The sequence below is a fragment of the Zootoca vivipara genome, chromosome 14 (assembly GCF_963506605.1).
Source record: "Zootoca vivipara chromosome 14, rZooViv1.1, whole genome shotgun sequence".
NCBI lineage: Eukaryota > Metazoa > Chordata > Lepidosauria > Squamata > Lacertidae > Zootoca > Zootoca vivipara.
The window spans coordinates 27,422,410-27,442,471 of NC_083289.1; the positions used below are offsets into that span (position 1 = coordinate 27,422,410).

A 20,062-nucleotide genomic window follows, 5' to 3' on the forward strand; every position below is an offset into this window, starting at 1 on the left:
GAAGAAAGCACTCCAGAAATAGGGGACAACCACAAAAAAGCCTCTCTTGTTGCCATTCTGATTTTCAGCAAGATCTTGGAGGAAGTCTTCTGGATGACCAAAGCCCCAGATAAGATCAAGCTTAGCTGCAGTAATGGACCACATCACTACAACACTTGATCATCATTGTGACCATTTGCACCAAATTAGTTCTAAATTAATTATGTAGCAAATAAAGAGAACTCTGGTCCACAAAAGGCTTTTTATTGTTTTTTCCTTTGGAGTTTGACTGAATAATGGTTTTTCAGAGACTGACAATAATATTATGAAGCTGACACTTCAAACCTCCTTGCCATTTTCACTGGGCCCATATCAAAATCGAAGAAATGACAAGCGTAATAGGGGCAAACTCTGTTTATCTATAGCCATAGATGGCTGTGACTGCAATTTCAAGCATACTTGGAAACTAGTTCCCCTCAAAGCAATGAAACCTACTTCCAGATGTGAGCATTTGGCTTGAAGGGCAAAATGCTTAAGGGTTAGGACCAGGTCTGGAACATTTACAGCTGCAGTTCTTAACCTGCTTAGTCTGGAGGAGCTTTTAATGAGACTGACAGTGGAATAAGTGGGTAGAAGATTACAATAGGTTGAGGAGCAGAGGTTACTAAACTCCTAACTAAATGTCCAAGTTTGCAAAAATTAAGTTTTGTAGTGCTAGCCCTGTGCTAGGCAGAAAAGGACTGCCAATAAACCAATCACTCAATCAATCAATGAATCAATCAATAATTTTATTTCTATGCCGCCTTTCCAAATGTAAAACTATGCTCAAGGCAGCTTACAACACATAAAAAATTGCATAACTAGTAATGTAACAAAAGCAGTTTTAAACACTAAAGAAAATATCAAAACTATTGAACACTTTCTACATAAATTGTAAAATCCAAAATAAAAATCCTAAAATTAACAGCAACAACAACCCCACCCCAAACAATACCCCCTGAACCCAGCCCAAGGACCAAGGGGGGTTTGCAAAATTGGAACTCTACATTTATTCCACCCAAGACTCAAATGTGTTGTTGCTCACTTCAGCAATATTTATATAAAGAAACCTCATAAAGTAGTGTTTACTTCTCAGCTGTTCTCACCAAGATGTAATATTGGGAAGCCACAGAAAAGATGATCAGCCAAATTTCAGCTCTTGCTTTTACTATCCAAAATATTCTACTGTAACTTCCTAACTTATCTAATTAAAGAGGAAGCTGAATATTGGTGTCACTAAACATGATTTCTTCTGGGGAAAGGAAATACCTCATTTTAAGCCTCAGAATTTTGGAGGGTTTTACAGAACAAAAAGACAAAATGCAAGTTTTAAAATTAGGGTAAAGTACCTGGACAAGTGTCCATTTAAGGTGCCTGGTGTCATTCTCCAAAGATTCTACAGAGGAGTCCAATATCGTGCAAACTACATGGAGGGAAGCTGTTGCTACTCCCAGGTACATCACACAATAGGGACCTGAGAACAACAGCCGGGGTCAGTGCAGCATCTTTGGCAGTTGCTGGAACACACCTCCAACTCTTCCTCTTTCCTCTGTTCTTCACTGACCGAATTGTTGTACACACAGTAGATGGAAGCTAAGAATATGTTGTGAAGCACAACCAACAGCTAGCAATCTGGCACTCCATCAACAAAAGCAACTCCTGCCACACAAGCAGCACCTAACTACGAAGGAAGAGATGGATCTGCACAAGTTATTCCCAGGTCTGTATTTTTAATCCCTTCTGAGCAGAATAGCATGGGTCGATTTTACTCAGGCAAGGCAGAAAAGCAAGTCTGCACTGAGCTCTTCTGTAGTAAAATTATTTAAGCTTCCAGAACTCCTGCCTCCACCTGCTGGCAGGGAGAAAAGCTGCTATGTAGAAGGACAGCTAAGAGGAAGCCTTCTGGCTTCCTCATGCTTGAGCTCTTTACAAATAAATGACAAGGAAGTGTAAAAGTATGCAAGTGTGCAAGGAAGAAGCAGTGTGTCACAATACATCTAATATCTGAGGACTTGCCTGACAAAATTTCAAAGAATGTAATCAATACTGCTTAATTGCCAATGTTCCAGGAGGGCAAGAAGACACCATGTGCATGACAAGTGTTTGCCCATTTAATTTATATAAGCAGTTTTATACTTCACCGGAACGTGGTTTTGATCACCTGGTAAATGACATCTTGAAAAAGGACTGGAAATGTGAGTGCAGCATCTTCCAGTTCATTTAGACTACAGTGGACTAGTGTTTCATCCTATAAAGAATTAAGAAAATGAGATGACTTAGAAGGCAGGTAGAAATAAAGTATGCTAGGAAATGAAGCCCCCCCCCACCTGCAATTTGTACAGCATACATCTCTCTCTCTCTCACCCACCCACCCACCCCTTTCTATCAAAACTAATGCCATTATGTATTCCTTACCAAGTCTAGAACTAAAGAGAATTCTGGTGTGCTTCTCGTTTTCAATGGAAGAGCAGGCTTCCGATTAAGTTGTTCTTCTGTTAGTGGTGGAACATGTTTGATGAAGTAGTACCTAGAAGAAAGGCAAACCAATATATGGTTTGGTAATTTATTACAACTGCTGCTTTACAACTCTTGGGACACATTTGGAAAGCCACCCTGGCAGGCTAAAGTAATGGACCACCAGGGCAGTAAGAAGACATCTTCAGCAATCCCAGCCCCCACTGGATGCAGGATGGAAATAGACGCACAACTAATCTGGATGGAAATAGACACACAACTAATCTGGGAAGCCCTGGAAAACTTTCCTGTATGATTCAATGGGATATGGCGTGCGTGTGCAATTGTAATGTTGCACATCAAATGAAGATGTTTTGTGATAAAACCTTTTTATTCACTCATCTAAGGACTGTTGATTTTTCTTTTATCTGCAGGTCTTTTTTATGTATAAACGTTTTATGTACATACAGGCAGATCCCAATTTACATGGGGGGGGGTTACATTCTGAGGCACCGCATGCACCAGTGGGATGATATAAACCCACCCCATTCTGCTCTACCCCCTTGCAATGCCGAAAATTGTGCGCCTGTCAGCAGTCATGCACGTGCTGATCATGCGTAAATGGGGAAGTACCTGTATGTCTTCCAAGATATTCTATTCTATTCTACTCCACCCCACCCCCCTTAGTTTATCCCCTCCCCAGACAACAATAATTCTGTGACCAGTAAGCATGCAGTCCTCACTGGGTTGTTTGGGTTTTTTTTTCAAATGCCTCCATACATTTCCTCCTATCCCCCCCCCCATTTCTGCAAACCATATGGTTTCCTTGAGCACATCAATACCTCTTCCTTGTTTCTCAGCAGCCAAGTTTTGGCCATACTCTTGTCAGTGCTCACTAGCTGAGTTTGCTGTTAGAGGACGTAATGTATATTTTATTCTTCTTAAACCTTGTAAACTCTGCTGAAATCAATTTTGATGAAAAGCAGTATAAAGAGGGTTCAAATAAATAAATGTTGATTTTACTGCTATGGCTCTACAACTGAGGCTTGTAGAACTGCTGCAGTATTGTGTTCAAAATAATTTTTAAGTACTGCAGCCTTCAACACTGACTCACAAAGCTAACTCAGAGGGCAAAGTGTTTTATTTCTCAAAATGTCATATCTAAAATTACAAAGTGAAATCAAACATACGGATCAAAAACTTCCCAGTCTTCCTCATAGGCACCTTCTGCATGAGCTGATGAGTAACCACTGTCCGGAGATACTGGTGCTAATAAACACAAAAGCTCCTCATTAGTTCATCTGAAGAGGGGAGGCAAGCTCCAGTTAGCAGCTAAGTAGAATATTCAATAATCAAAATATTTCAAGTCTCCATTTTTGCCTTAAATTACATTTAAGGATTGAATTTTTTTTAGTCTGTTCTATTTAATCTGTGTAAGCTTCCATCAGTCCTGGTGTGGAGGAGAGGTGGGATATATGTAAAAATATAATACTACTAAAATAATTAGTTAGAACCTTCCCCAGAATGGTCCTACATATAACAGTTTCACCTCTAATAACAGCTTTTATCAATCTATTAAAGTCTTAAATGCTAACTTTCAAGTGTCAGCTATAATTTCATTTGAATGTTACAATAGACACACTGGAACTAGAATGTACAAACATAAGAGCGAGAAAACCACCATCCATTTCTTCGGCTACACTCTCAGCCACCAAAGAGTTATTCCCTTTGGTTTTCTTTTCTTTCTTTGGCACTAAGACACTCAATGCAATTAAGGTATTTAGTTCTAAGTTGTGAAACTCCCTCCTCACAGAGGTGCCCCTGGCATTATATATCTTTCAGTGAAGGCAGAAGATACACCTCTTTCCCCTGGCTGCTGATATTTGAGATGTACATTTTAAAGACCCACCTTATTTCTGTGATTGTAAGGCGTTTTCAACTGTTTTTAACATTGTGTTTTTATTGTTGTAACCCACCCTGGGACCTTAGTGTGAAGGGTGGATAAATAAGAATGATATTAATAGCAACAACAACAATAACAATGATTGTTAATTCATGCTCAGGTAAAGTAGATTTGCACCATTCCCATTCAAAATTGCAGAGCACTGTTCAACATAATAAGTCCAGATAAAAGCTTCTCTGCTCCTGCAGTCTATGGCTATAGAAATGCTTGGAGTATCCCAAGGAAGGGAAGTTTAGGACATCATTCTCTCCCAAAAAATGCTAGCCATGCAGACCGCACAACCATGCTGGTCATGGAGAATCTTGTGTCCCTGAGCCATTCGGTTCAGAAGAGTGAGGGCGAACCCCCCCAAAATTAGTCATGTACATAAGATTTAAAAACAACCACCAAAATATGCCTGGTTCTTACCAGTGAGAGGAGGCAAATCACGATCAGTTACATCCTCTACTTCCTCCAAGCCATTGTTGATCGTTGATCTGACTTGCACTGCTTGGCTAGTATAGGATGCTCCATTGGCTGAAGTTGCAGTGCTAGTGATAATTTCATCCACCTGCTCCATATCAAGCTGCTTCACTATTTCTTCAGCTTCAACAGCTTGCCCCGGAGAGTCTGAGCCGGCTGTCCCTGAAATGATGTTTTCAGTTCAAAGATTGCTATTGCACTTAGGTAAGAATTAACATTATTTCATTTTTAGCTTCAGAATCTTTAAATATTTTTTTTTTAAAAAGAGTAATCAAATCATACCTATCTTTTGCCCAGCATTGAGACAGGAAATTACTTTTTCTAAATTGCTATTTTATTTTTAAGTGTATATAATACTTGCCATTTTTATTTGCTGGTGAGAAAAAATTGAAGACGGGAGAAAATATGGTCCCCAGTAAAGTAGTCCGTGGAGGGCTGCCGGTTGCGGGATTATCGTCCAATTTTCCATTTTGCCTAACATGCTGGTTTGTCATTTCATAATTTCCAGCTTCTAGAATGCAGACAAAACATTTGACTAGACAGTATTGTACAATGCTCACATTGTTCCTGATGTCATTTTTACTACATAGGTTGGAATGACCAAATCACACAGTATCTTCAAGTAAATTTCCAGGGCCAGAACAAGACATTTTGCTGCCTGAGGCAGACTTCTCCTTGCAACCATACTGGAGGTGAGGGTGGAGCTGGCATTACATCCAAATACAGTCAATATGTATGAGTAGCAATAGCAATATTTTTGTTCATCATGATTTCAGTAGACAATATTTTCAATCCATACAAGCATATGCTTAGTTCAACAAATAGTTATTTCAGGAGTTTAATCCTCTTAAAACTGGAACAAGAGGTTTCTGCGTTTGTTTTACAGTAAAAAATAAAACAAACAAAAAACCCACAAAACCCTGCAATTAAACACCAGACAGCCATTCAATATCTAGGAAACCCATAAACAGCTGATGAGATTAAGGCAGATCCTGTTGCCTGTAGTCTTCAAGGCAGTAAAGCAGGCAGCATCACAATTGGTCACCTCTGACTACCAAATCCCTATTAAAGATAGTTATTTCCTCACAACATGCATCCAATAATACATAGTAGCTGCTTGCACCATAATCTATCTGGAATATCAGATAGATACTAAAGTCAGACACCCGCGCACCCTTAGGCTCTGCCCACTCAGTTGCCAGGGCCTTCTTAAATATGGCAGGGAAAGGAAACTGAAGGGTCAGTTTCCCTCCCACGCAAGGTAAGAACAGCTCAATTTGCATATTATTGCCTAGTAGAGCAGCCAACTCACCCAACGATCCTCTCCTTCCTAAAGGAAAATAATACTGTTTTCTTTCTTTTCTGAAGTGATCCATTTGTGTAAAACAAAAATGCAGTTCAGCATGATAAGCATTAACTGTCCCCAATGCAAACAATATAGCCCATTTCATTGAAGAAGGAAAAGGAGCGGGTGATCCTGCCAACTTTGCAGCTGTAAGCTATGCAAGAGTGCTCTGCTCCATTGCCAAACATTATTAACCACTACAGTGTAGGTGGGGTGGGGGCGTCAGCCAATGTGCTGCCCTCCATACGTTGTTGGACTTCAACTCCTATCAGTTCTAGCCAACATGGCCAATGGTTAAGGACAATGGAGCTGTAGCCCAAGATTTGGAGGGCACCATGTTGGCTACTCTGTCAAGAGGTTTGAGTGGACACACCATAACATTTCAAACCCTTGTTCAGTAAGGCAAAACACTCTTTTTAGCCTTTGTTTATAACAAAATAAATAATTTTAGATTCTAAGAGAAGTTTACTGTATTTTACGGACCATACCATGCACCGGACCATACCACACACCTACCGGTAGTTTTTAGAGGGTGAAAACAAGGAAAAAAAATTTTCCCTAGTTTTCCTCCTCTAAAAGGCTGGGACGCGGCAGCAACAACAGCAGCACCATTTCGGCCTCTTCTCTCAACCCACAGCTGCTGTGGTGGCAGCACCAGCCCGATTTTGGACTGATGCTGCCTCCCCCTCCCCTCAGCTGCTGGCTTCGGGGGCTGCGGAGGCAACACAGCCCGATTTCGGGCTGATGCTGCCTCCCCCATGTCGCTGTCGGCGAAAGGGAAGGAGCGGACAGTGGGAAAGCGGCACTTTTTGCGCTGTCTGCTCCTCCCCCTCCCCTTTGCCGACAGCAATGGCGAACTGGGACAAGTGGACAGCGGTGCTTTTTGCGCTGTCCGCTCCTCCCCCTTCCCCTTTGACGACAGCAACGGCGAAGGGGGAGGAGCTGCCAGCTCTCCAGGGGCAAGCCCGTCTGCCCCTCCTGCCGGCGCCTCCCGCAAAAGCGGAGAGCGCTGGCGGCAGTGCGGGAGAGAGGAATGGGCAGCTCTTCCTCTTCGGAAGCCACTGCCAGCGCGCTCCACTGTTGCGAGCGGCGGCGGGCAGCTTCGGAGGAGGAAGAGCTGCTCGTTCCTCTCCTGCCCCACCTGCCCGCAAAAGTAGAGTGCGCTGGTGGGGAGAGGAACGAGCAGCTCTTCTTCCTTGGAAGCCGCGGCCAGCACGCTCCACTTTTGTGAGTGGCGGCAGGCGGCTTCAGAGGAGGAAGAGCTGCTTGTTCCTCTCCTGCCCCCCCCTGCCCGCAAAAGCGGAGCGCGCTGATGGCAGTGGGGGGCGAGAGGAACGAGCAGCTCTTCCTCCTCGGAAGCCGCTGCCAGTGCGCTCTGCATTTGCAAGCAGCAGGTGGCAGCTTCCAAGGAGAAAGAGCTTCTCGTTCCTTTCTGCCCCCTACAGTCGTCGCCGAAGCCACCACCAGCGTGCTCCGCTGGCAAAAGCTCATCCCCCGCCCCCTTTGCCCGAGGAGCAGGCAGCACGAAAGCTGCTGCCTTCACTCCATAACACGCAGCGACATTTTTCCTTTCCGTTTTAGGAGGGGAAAAGTGTGTGTTACGGTCCAAGTGGCGTGGTCCGAGAAATATGGTTTTGTGTTCCCTTCTACCTACAGCAGACCCCCGCCCCAGATGGCCCCCAAAATCTTCTCTGGACAATGTTTGATGCTGTGCAGGGAGCTGCTGTGGGAGGGAGAAATCCTCCAGTACCATGCATGGATCCTAAGACAGTAACTAAATTAAAATCACAGCCCATCCCTTCCTTCCATCAGGAGTCCTTCCTGCCCTTCTAATATTGTTCAGGATGGCCAACCAATACTCTCCAGAGGTGTTGGGGGGGGGGAAGGAAAGGAGGGGATTAAAGTTTCTTCTGTGAATTTTCTTAAACTAACTTCTCTAAGGACCCAACCATTTTGTAGACTGGGCTACTGTAAGCATCAAGAAAAAATACTGCAATGTATTTTACACAATAAAGACACTAGCTTTACTTCTAAACCACCCAAATAAATATAAATATTTATATGCTGCCCAATAACCAATGCACACTTCTAGCACTGCAGGCTCAATTTTTCTCTTCCATGAAACCAGGACACAAAATCTTAAATTACTTCAATGGTGTAGACCAAAGGCCTCATAGGAGTCACTTGAGTAGAATATTTACAAACCTCCATTCACTTGACTTTTCCGCCTAACTCGAGAAATCTGTTTGTTAGGCTTTTCTCCTGTTCGAGGAGTGGATGTAATCAAGTTGTCATCTATATCATGTTCAGTTCTACTCCTCTTTGCAGGATGTTCTCTTTCATCCTTAAAGAATAAAGCATAAACAATTTATTACCTGATATGTAAGTTCAGGGGTGTCTTGCTCATAGAGGCAAGTGGCGTGGGGAACCAGGGCGCCAAGTTCGCGCCCAGTTCTGGAGCGTGCCTGGGAAGAGGTGGAGGCTGGACTCCCGGCATCGGCTCACTGTCCTCATCCACTGCACCAAAGCAGCGGCACACCCGGAGCCTCCACCTGCCGTGGTCACTGAGGTCCCGGGCGCCAGAGAAGAGGCAGAGGCTGGGCGTGGCACCCTCTCCCACCGTGCTGAAGCAGCACCGTGCCCGGAGCCTCCGACTCTTTCCTGCCGAAGGAGCCACCCTCCAGCCGCTGCCCGCCTCCTCCAGCCCTGCAAAGCTGCCGGCAGCAAAGCTGGAGGTGGCTTAAGATGGCCCTGGCCTTGAGTCCTGTCCTTCAACTATTTCTCCCACAGACTGGGTGGGGGGAAAGTATGCATTCAGCAACCTCGGCTCGTCTGCTTATCATTTCTGCAAAAAGCCTTCCACAGCATCTTGTGTGGAAGAAGGCACCGCAGACACCAGAGCCAGCCCTGTGTTCACCAGCCGCTCTGCGAAAGCTCGAACAAAGCACATGAGCGCCCCCAAGGCAGTGCATGGCTCTAGCTTTCCGGCTGGGAAAGGAGGGGGGGCGCTGGAGGGATCTCTGAACCACGGCGCTGGATAGGCTTAGGTGTGTTGGTTTCTTGTGTGTGATCAAAGACTCAAGTTGGAATCTTCAAAGTCCAAGCTTTTGGTTTTGTTTTTTAAAAAATCCTCGTACTTCTACAGCTCTATAGAAAAATGCAATTATAGAGGACTTCCGGTCTGCTGTGGAGCAGAATGGCGGTGCGCTCTATGTCGTCTGACTAAAAGATGACAGGGTCCTAGTTGTTAGGGCTCCGGGGGTGAGCGCCAGGGCTAGGTGCCCCATGAATAAAACCCCACAGACAAGTGGGGACACTGTCCGATCACAATTCCATGATAATGGAAATTCAAAAGAAAAGCCAAACAACATTTAGATGGAGATTGAACAAATATTTATTAGAAGATCAAAATTTCATGGTAAAAGCAAAGAAGGCCCTGGGGGATTATTTTGAAATAAACCTCCAGGGAGAGATTAAATTACAGACAGTTTGGGATATGAGTAAGGCGGTGATGAGGGGATTGTTTATGCAACAAAATTCAAGCATAAGGAAATTGAAAGGGAAAAGGGAAAAATGAATTTTAGATGAAATTATGGGGGGGAGTTAATAAAGGGTTAGTAAAACAGGTAATTAGAATATTACAAACTCAATTTTCTATGACAATGAAGAAATCAGCTGGAAAATATAAAAAGAATGAAGCAGAAATATTTTGAACATGCCAATAAATCAGGAAAACTGCTAGCGTGCCAATTGAAAAAAAGTGAACAAAGAAATTTTATAAATAAAATCAATATAAATGGGAAAATTACAGATAAGGTGAAGGAAATAAGAGAAGCATTCATGAAATACTTCTCAGAATTGTATAAAAAAGGAAAAGAATTTCAAAATAGAGAAATATATAAAAAACAGTAATCTGCCAAAAATAAAAGAGGAACAATCAGTGATTTTAAATACCCAAATAACAGCTTAAGAGGTTTTAGAGGCAATAAATTGGACAAAAAGTCTCCAGGACCAGATGGATTAACGGCAAATTATTATAAAAAATTAAATGAACAATTAGCAAATCCGTTGAAAGATGTGATAAATGAGATTTTAAAGACAGGTGAAATCCCAGGAACATGGAAGGAAGCTTATATAACAGTGATTCCAAAACAGGATTTAATGCAAATAAAAAATTATAGACCTATTTCATTATTAAATAATGATTATAAATTATTTGCAAATATTTTAGCTAATAGATTTAGCTAATTTTTTAGGAGAATATATACATCAAGATCAAGCAGGGTTTCTTCCAGGTAGACAAATGAAAGAGAACGTAAGAAATATATTGAATGTGATAGAATACCCGGAGGTTTTTTTTTTTTTTTTAAAGCAGCAATGTTTATAGATGCTGAAAAAGCTTTTGATAATGTTTCTTGGGATTTCATGAAAAAAATTGCTTGAAGAAATTAATTGTGGATATAATTTTTTAAAAGGAATACAAGCAATATATTCAGAACAAAAGGCAAAATAAATTGTAAACCAGGTGGTAACGAATGAATGCAAGATACAAAAAAGGAAGCAGGCAAGGATGCCTATTATCACTGTTACTGTTCACCTTGGTCCTAGAAGCAGATAAAGAGATTATAGGGATAAAAACTGGGGGGGGGGGGTGAATTTAAATTTAAAGCCTTTGCTGATGATTTAGTAATTACGGTAGAATTACTAAATTTAGAATTACAGTGGTGCCTCGCTTAACAAATGCCCTGCTTAACGAAATTTTCGCTTAACGAAAGGATTTTTCGAGCGGAGGTTGCCTCGCTAGACGAATTCGTTTTATGAAAAATTCGTCCAGCAAATCGCGGTTTCCCATAGGAATGCATTGAAATTCAATTAATGCGTTCCTATGGGGAAAAAAATATAAAAAAATCAATGCATTCCTATGGGATTCACTAGACGAATTTTTTGTTATAAGAAAAGACCCGTGGAACGAATTATAAATATAAACGTGTGTAAGACAATTATGAAAAATTATGGTATGAGATAAAAAGGAATTTAGGAATATGGGGTAGAATAAACCTTTCCCTACTAGGAAGAATTGCGGAAATGAAAATGAATGTGCTGCCGAAAATGCTCTTCCTTTTTCAGACACTCCCAGTAATGGTTAAGGATGATTGTCTCAAAAGATGGCAAAAGGGCATTTCTAAGTTGGGGGCGGGGGCGGAGGCCAAGGATTAAACATAAGATACTTACAGATACAAAAAAAGAGAGGAGGCTTTGCCCTCCCAGACTTTAAATTGTACTACAAGACTGCATGCTTGGTGTGATTTAGGGACTGGATAAAACTGGAAAAGGAAGAAGCATTAGATTTGGAAGGTCACAATAACAGATATGGATGGCATACATCAGGGGTCCCCAGACTACGGCCCGGGGGCCGGATGCGGCCCAATTGGCCTGCCAATCCGGCCCGCGACGACCCCCGCCGCCCGCTCTTACGGCGCGCAGTGCGGCAGCGCTCTTCCGGGTCGGGAAAAAAGCGTCGAAAATCTTTTGTGCGCATGCGTATGGGCCTCTCCCGACCCGGAAGAGGTCATTTCTGGTGCACTTCCGGGTCGGGGGAGGCCCATACGCATGCGCACAATGGATTTTCGGCGCTTTATCCACCCTGGAAGCGCGCCGCCGCGCCAGTAAGCGCCCGTGCGTATGCGCGCGCGCTCCCCCGTCCTCCGGCCCGCCGCGCGATCGGCGCGGTGGGAACCGGCCCAAATGCCGGTAAGTCTGGGGACCCCTGGCATACATACTTATGGTAAGGGAAAGGGAAAGTAGATAAAGGATTCTACAATCATGTAATTAAGAAATCACTAATGAGAGTACAAAGGTACAAAGATCTAATAGAACAAAAAACACCTTGGTGGCTATCACCATAGCTGCCAAGTTTTCCCTTTTCTCGCGAGGAAGCCTATTCAGCATAATGGAATTTCCCTTTTAAAAAGGGAGAACTTGGCAGCTATGGCTATCACCAATTGAAGCTTCGTTACTCAAACCGCTTGGTAAAAAGGGAAACATATGAAGAGAGATCAAGAAGGAAAATGGAATTGAAAAGAGTATGACGAAATTAAAGAACATTTTCAGAGTTGGTTACATTATAGACAATTAAATGAGATGTATAAGGAGGATAATAAAAAAGGGTTTAGCTATACAATCTAGATTACAAAAGGAGGCTATAGAAGAAGACGTGAAGCTATTGAAGAAAGCATATAGCATTCTGCTAGAATGGGAAACGAAAGATGAGGAAGTCAAATCAGTCATGATCAAATGGGCGCAAGATATAGAACATAACATACAATTTGAGGACTGGGAAAAATCATGGAAGGTAGATTTCAAATTCACAGATTGTTCTCTATTGAAGGAAAATTGTATGAAAATGATGTATTGATGGTATATTACACCAGTGAAAATCGCAAGAATGTACAAAACTGGGTCAAACACATGTTGGAAATGTAAAGAAAAAGAAGGTACTTTATATTATATGTGGTGGGAATGTAGAGAAGTCAAAAAGTTTTGGGAGATGATATACCATATAATGAATTGAAAAAAATGATCAAAATTACATTTGTAAAAAAAAAACAACAGAAAAATTTTGTTAGGGATTTTAGGACAAGACCTGCCAAGGAAAACAAAGAATTTATTCATGTATGCTACAACAGCAGGAAGAGTCTTGTTAGCACAAAGATGGAAGAATGAGGAAATACCAACAAAAGAAGAATGGTAAGAAAAAATGATGAACTATGCGGAATTGGCAAAGTTAACATACAAATTGCGGGAGAAGGACAATCGTGACTTCAAGGAAGAATGGGAACTTTCTACAAATTATTTAAAAAGACAACAAAAGGATTTGGACTCCTTGGCAGGTTTTGAATAAGCATCCACAAATTTATTAGTAGAACAGATGATAGATAAGGTAAATGATATGTACAATTTTACAACATGCAGAGAACAATATGTATAAACAAACCAGGGGAGCTTAGGGAAGTCCTTGGAGGGTGGGAGAGGGAAGGATGGGGGGGGGATAAAAGGGAGGGTGTAATTGGGTATATTGATTGATAAATTGTTTTGTTAAATTTGTTTCAATAAAAATATTTAGAAAAAAGAGGGGGGAAATGCAATTATATAAATTGTTATGCTATAGGAGGGAAGGGAGAAACAGAAGGCTCAAACTTCTTTCTTTTCAACACTTGTATTCTAAGATTATAATACCTGTATGAGGACTGGCTGCTTCCCCCCCCCCCCTATATTTTACCTATATTTACCTATACCTATATTCAGTACTACAAACTGAAATTCCCCAACAACCTAAAATGTTGCCTTTAAATCTCTCCCAAAATCACTGCTTTGCGAAATCACTGTTACTGAGAAACACATGGCTCTACTAAAGTATGAGCTTTTTACAAAATGTCCTGCATTCTTGTGTGAAACAAGAATAGGGTGGATGAGGAACTTTTTTTCTTGAGATAATCCCAATTAAAGTCTGCTCCATTGTCACCAACCTGAATGATGGAAATTTTCCAGGAAGTTTCCATTCTTATCACTGAGAAGACACACTGAATCACTTTTCCAGCACCCTGGGAGGAATTCATCTGCACACTCTTCTTATTGTTCCATCAACAAAATGATCCCTTCTCTTCTCCCACCGTGTGCTGTTCTGGGAGTTCCCTCCAGATAAGATTGGGGGAGGGGGCAGGCAGGAGAGGAGGGAAGCCCCTTTCTGCTAGCATTTGCATTGGGGGTTGCCTGCCCTTGCATCACATCATTCCTACACCAGCTACATTGATGTTTATTTCCAGGTTCAATTTAATGTGCTGGCACTGATCCTTAAATCCCTAAAACATTTGGAGCCATGTTAGATGAAGGTCTGACAGCTCTCATAATAACCTACGGTACTTGAGATCACTTTATGAAATAGCAAGGACAGAGCCTTTTCAGTAGTGGCCCCATGCTTTTGGAATTCCCTTCATAGGAAACTTTACCAAGTCTGCTTTCTTACTATCTTTAGGATTGCTTCCCCACCTGCTTAGCTCAGCAGCCTTGCAGCTTCAGGCCACTCACTGCTTCTTATTTTGCATGGGAAGCTCCCCACCCCACAAAGTGAACTAGAATTCTAAGGCTATGGTAGCTTTACTGTGCCAATCCCATTGAGAAATCTCTCTCTATCCCTTCATGAAGTGGCAGTCTAGCTATCCCTAATATGAGCAACTAGATGCCCCAGCTTATTGGTAGGGCCACTCCACACACAGGCCTCAGTGGACCTGTTAAGATTTATTCTGTAAGGTCTAGTTTTTATTCTGGCATTATGTTTACAATTTTGGTTCAAAGGGACCAACATTTATACAGGTATGAAGGAGAATTCCTGGATGCCAAGATCCAAGTTTAGGGCAAGTACTCTTTGGTGAGGGAACCCCAACAGAGATTTGAAATCACAAAACATGCAACAGAGTAAAGTGTGGAAATACAGGCTGCAGAACCTTAAAATGTGCCAGTTAAAGTGAGTACCAAAATGACCCCTTAAAAGGCTTCTTTCCAAAGTTTCCCACTGGCATACAAAAACACCACACATTTGGTAAGTTAAATATGGTTTACTTATAAACTCTCCAAATGTCAGATTTATGTGCTTTTCCATACAGCATTCAGAAAAAGTCAAAGAAAGTAAAACTTTGCTTAGTTACAGAGTGGTGAAAGTTCCTTGGTTACTGGTATATGAAATCAAGAGTGGCTTGTGAGAGCCATGCAGTCTGATCTGGAGCAACCAACTCAAAACTCTTCACATGGGAGCTTCTCAGGTAGACTCTTCCAAGTTGAGCGAAGCTTGGCACGACAGCTTGCTCTATGGACTTAACCCCTTCATGCATTAATTAGACTTAAGCATGTTGGTTATGTGAGGCTGCTTATTCCACACACAACTAATATGTTTACATTTCTTTTTATTGTGAATTTTTGTGGTTTTAAAACTTTTTTGTGTAAATCCCTTTTGGGAAGACTGTGGTGATAAATATTCCATAGATAGATTAGCATGATCAAAATATTTGAAGCTTACCTTTGGGGTGCTTCCTTTAATAAACTTTTTGATTGAAGATAATAAGCCTGTTTCATTTTTCTGAGGTTTTCCTCCCCCAACAGGTAAGCTCTCTTCTACATCTGAGTACTTTCTCTTCACCCTCAGTGCACGCTGCGTGTGATTTTGATTTGACTGCTGAGAAGCTTTCCGCGTTCTCAGCCTCATTTTGTTGGTATCACATGTAAAACTGTAAGAGAACAAGCACATAGCATTAACTAAAGCCCAAGAAGTACCAATCATCTATGGCTGGCACGTCCAACAGGTAGATTGTAATCTACCGGTAGATCACTGGATGTCTGTGGTAGATCACTGGCTCCCCTCAAAGAAGCTCAACAACTTTGGCTCCCCTAAAAAATGCTCAACATTTTAGCCCTTCACCCCCCCCCAAAAAAACCAGGGCTTTCCCGCTTGAGAAGAGCTCAACAACTCTGACCTGAACCCTTAACAAATGGGGCTTCGAGGCTTTCCTCCTTCCTAAAAAAAGCTTAACAACTTTGACCTAAACACCCCAAAGGGGGGTAGATCACTGCCAGTTTTTAACTCTGTGTGTAGATCGCAGTCTCTTCAGAGTTGGCCACCCTTGATCTATGGTTTTATAGCACTTTCAAGAATTAATCCAAAGCTGGGGTAACTCTGTTTCTTTTTTAACTAAGTATTTTATTTATTTAAAATAAATAAATGAAATGCCACATACACAATTGGTTTCTAGCTCCCTAAAATGCTGAGGCTGGCATGTAGGAATTTGAAAATTCAGCCATTCCTGGCTAAAGAACATATGTTTGAATCTCCTACACACTATTTGATCACGATCAAGACATGAGAACTTGAGGGGTCAGGTACCCATCTCATTATTCAGGTGAGCCATATTTTCAAAGGGGATATTAGCACATGCTCAGGATATTTGCAACATTTCTATCCAGAATCTCAACATGCCTTTCAGCAGGACTCTCTGGAGTCCTGCTCTGCTCTGGAGTAGGTCTTCTAGCAAGAGAGGGGCAGCCATTCAGCACTGAGAAATCTAAAGGATGCAGTTTGTGATTCTACTCTCAGAAAAGAAAAACCTACCCCGTACTTTGGGCGTAGGGCCCGTCTGACTCCCAGAGATCAGTATACCTCATGGTTGTAGAAAATTTCATGGGTTTCTAATTATCCCCATTGCCATGACAAGTTAGCCACTGAAGAAAACAAGGCAGGCTCCTTCCTGCAACTTTTCTGCCCTGACCTGGAACAGGGTCATTGGTCTTACTGGCTCTTTCCCCTGAAAATAAGTTCGGCATGACCAAGAGATGGAAGTATGGAACTGGAATACAGCATAATTACTGTGAATAAAAAATAATAATCTCTCATTTATGTGCATTAGGACGCATATTGACAAGCCCAGTCTATCGCAGCAGAGCACAAAGAAAAATACCAGGGAGTTTATTTGTCTGCTGCATTATCACTGTGCAAATTAAGGTGTAAAACAGCCATGTCCTGATCACATTCTAATTGAACACTTATGTTTGAGAGGGCAAATGGAATATGTTACTTTGTACATCCATATTCACAAAAGGGTAATTCAGTGACTGGCACCTGAACACACACCATATCAATTTCCAGCTCTCCTACACACTTCCTGCATGGCTAGAGGCAAGCCACAACCTGTCAGATCCTCTGCTTACCATCTGGGGAACAAGTATGTTTGTGTGGCCCACCAGAGGGAGGGAGAGGAAGTGAGCTTTTACTAATGTTTGTAAGCTGCTAACAAACAACAATGAGGAGGGAGACAAGTCTGCTAAACTCCAAGTGCTCTGTGGAAAGGGTACCTAACTTTGCCAAAGTTAACAAACCAGTAAAAATATTACATCATGAAAACAGTATGCTTAGGTAAATGGGCTTCCATTTGTCAGTGTTGATGACTTCAACTTCTACATTTATAAAACACAGGACTACTCTGTGAACTGATTTTCTGTTGTTGTTGTTTAGTCGTTTAGTTGTGTCCGACTCTTCGAGTCTGACTCTTTGTGTCTCTAACAATAAAAAGCCTTAATTAGGTATAATGTCAATAAAACTGCTAAGAATCACCACCCATAAACAGCTGTGAAATCTTAACCAGGTAAAATGCAACATGAAGGTGTAGTCTTGCCTTAATTGTTACTTTCCATTTGAAGTAGCTAAGATAAGGAGCATACAGTTTCATGCTGAAACTCTTTAATTTTAAGTTAATTTAAAAGAAGCAGTTATTGCATGTGTATGGGGAGGGGACGTTAGGGGAGGAGTAGTACCTCTGGTAGGGACACATTGTGCTCTTTCTGCAGTAGTTTGCCCACCTTTGGTCCTCACCCTGCACTCAGCTATCACCAAGGTGGTGCCAAACACATTGCTCTGCTTTCCTTTGGACCACATCAACAAGCTAGAGGGGGGGTTCTTGTCATCTGGGCAGCCCAGGACCTCCATACACACTGCCCAGGCTTGTGCCCTGGGGAGGTCACTTCAGTGCTGCTAGCACAGTGGTTTAATTTCACTCTCAGAGGCGTTCTTCATTGTCTCTCAACAACAGAGTGCATTACCCAATTATAAAATGTGCCTTGGGACTTTTGTTAGGATATTATTAACAGGGCAAGATCCAAGCAATGCCAAGTCTTTTAATGTCCCATTGGTTTCAACATGACAGTGTTATCCAAAACAATTCTACTGGAATTAATGAGGTTTCCAGGTGTTTGTTGGCTTGCCAATCAGAAGGTCGGCGGTTCGAATCCCCGCAATGGGGTGAGCTCCTGTTGTTCGGTCCCTGCTCCTGCCAACCTAGCAGTTCGAAAGCACGTCAAAGTGCAAGTAAATAAATAGGTACCGCTCAAGCGGGAAGGTAAACAGCGCTTCCGTACGCTGCTCTGGTTCACCAGAAGTGGCTTAGTCATGCTGGCCACATGACCCGGAAGCTGTACGCCGGCTCCCTCGGCCAATAAAGCGAGATGAGCGCTGCAACCCCAGAGTCATCCGCAACTGGACCTAATGATCAGGGGTCCCTTTACCTTTATACTTAGTTTGGGGAAAACCTGAGGGGAAACATATTACCAGTCCTCTATCCAAAAGGTGTGAAAGGGAACACTGCACTTATTTACAGAAAGCAATAGAAGGTAAGCTGGAAATGTGCACACAGAGTAAATGTTTTTGAATGGGAGATTAGGTGTCTATATTGAGAGAGCATGAGCGTTATCCTCTAAGCTGCAGTTCATTTAACTGGGCTGACTGCTAGTGCCAGAGAGTCTTTGGCTTACTTCATATCCTGGCTATCAAACCTCAGTTATAAATATCCTTAATGGACTTAGCAACAGGTACCTACAATCCTCTTGATGACAGAAGTTTGTTTTCCCATTACCTGATGCGCCCAGAACACAGTGCTGTTTTGACTTGAATTGCACACAAACAAAACACAGAAGAATCAGCACAAAATTAAATACTTCTGCTTAAAGGAACACGTTCACTCAATTCGGACATTTACTGGTAGCCCACCATGCTGAAGGCGATTGATTCCTCACAGAGGTTTTATGCCTTTAACAATTATATGACAGGCAGAAATTCAACTGGTGCAGCATTCCCTTCCACACCAATGCATATAGCACTAGTTAAAGGCTGATAAGCCTGAAATTCTAATGGGAAACGCAAGACAAAGAAGAAGTGCCTGATCTGAGAAGGTACCTCATGCTCTTTTCCTATGAGACACAGTAGTGAAGTGTGTGCAGTGAATTCCAGGTTCTATCAGATCTGAGCTGCTTTCCATAATTAGACACGAGGCTTCCTTTTTGGCTTGCCAAAAGTTTGGAGCAGTGCACTAGCAACCAACAAAGAATGCTGCTACCTGTACAACTCTAAGAAATGCTGGAAAATCAGATAATAGTGACAGATGGCAGTAAAGAGAGCTGCATCAGGATGGAGAAATATGTAAAATATTTTTCCATATAATGAAAGACATAGAGAACTACCGTATTTACCCAAATCTAATGATTACCTTTCGGGGCCAAATTACGTGGTGAAAATTAAGGTGCGCATTAGATTCGATGGAACATTTACATTCGCCAGCAAACATTTTTTTTTTGTTTCAAGGTTCTGAAAATTGATATGCACATTAAATTCGATGGCGCATTAGACTCAAGTAAATACGATATTGTTATATACAACTGTGAAATTCCCTTCCTATAAAGAGTATGAAACACCTTTCAGAAACACATCCTTTTCAACAGGCTATAAGATTGGACCCAAACTAGTACAAATACCTTTTCTAACACCTCCTCCCATAACATTACAAGAAAAGCCTTTTTTATCTGCAGATGTGTTTGCAGTTTGTGTCTCACAAACACTGAGCTGAGTTCTAGGAGGCCGATCAATCAGCAGGTGTTAGGAAGTCGTGTTGTAATTGGCAGCTGTTGCTGCCTGTCACTCTAGAATTGTGTATTTCAGCCCACCAAGCATAGATGTGTGGAGGCTGGAATTGGGAGGCATGGAGCAATGTTTCTATGAATATGCCAAGTCATACAAAGCTGATCCCTAAAACATGAATGACACTAGATGAATTCTGACAGCTGCTACAGGTAACATCAGTGGCAAGATAGAGTCAAACTGCCTGCTTTTCCTAAGAACATGGGTTTGAGTTGGAAGGGCAAATATAGTCCCAATTGGAGCTCCATCTAGACTGCCTGTGATATATCAAGAAGTGTTGTGTGGTTTCTACTAAAAGTAGAAATACCGTAGC

The 20,062-nt window shown here is 42.1% G+C and overlaps 1 protein-coding gene across 2 annotated transcripts in view; it reads right to left on the reverse strand.

Annotated features, from left to right (window-relative positions):
* CTDSPL2 (CTD small phosphatase like 2) overlaps positions 1 to 20,062 on the reverse strand; it is a 51,174-nt gene that overhangs the window by 13,117 nt on the left and 17,995 nt on the right. For both annotated transcript variants that reach the window (XM_035131873.2, XM_035131874.2), the window contains 7 exons: positions 15,313 to 15,520; positions 8,448 to 8,586; positions 5,259 to 5,408; positions 4,844 to 5,059; positions 3,663 to 3,741; positions 2,434 to 2,545; positions 2,180 to 2,266 (listed from right to left, as the gene is read on the reverse strand). In XM_035131873.2, the coding sequence (XP_034987764.1) occupies positions 2,180 to 2,266; positions 2,434 to 2,545; positions 3,663 to 3,741; positions 4,844 to 5,059; positions 5,259 to 5,408; positions 8,448 to 8,586; positions 15,313 to 15,498 (969 nt within the window). In that variant the 5' untranslated portion in view covers positions 15,499 to 15,520. The remainder of the gene's footprint in view (positions 1 to 2,179; positions 2,267 to 2,433; positions 2,546 to 3,662; positions 3,742 to 4,843; positions 5,060 to 5,258; positions 5,409 to 8,447; positions 8,587 to 15,312; positions 15,521 to 20,062) is intronic.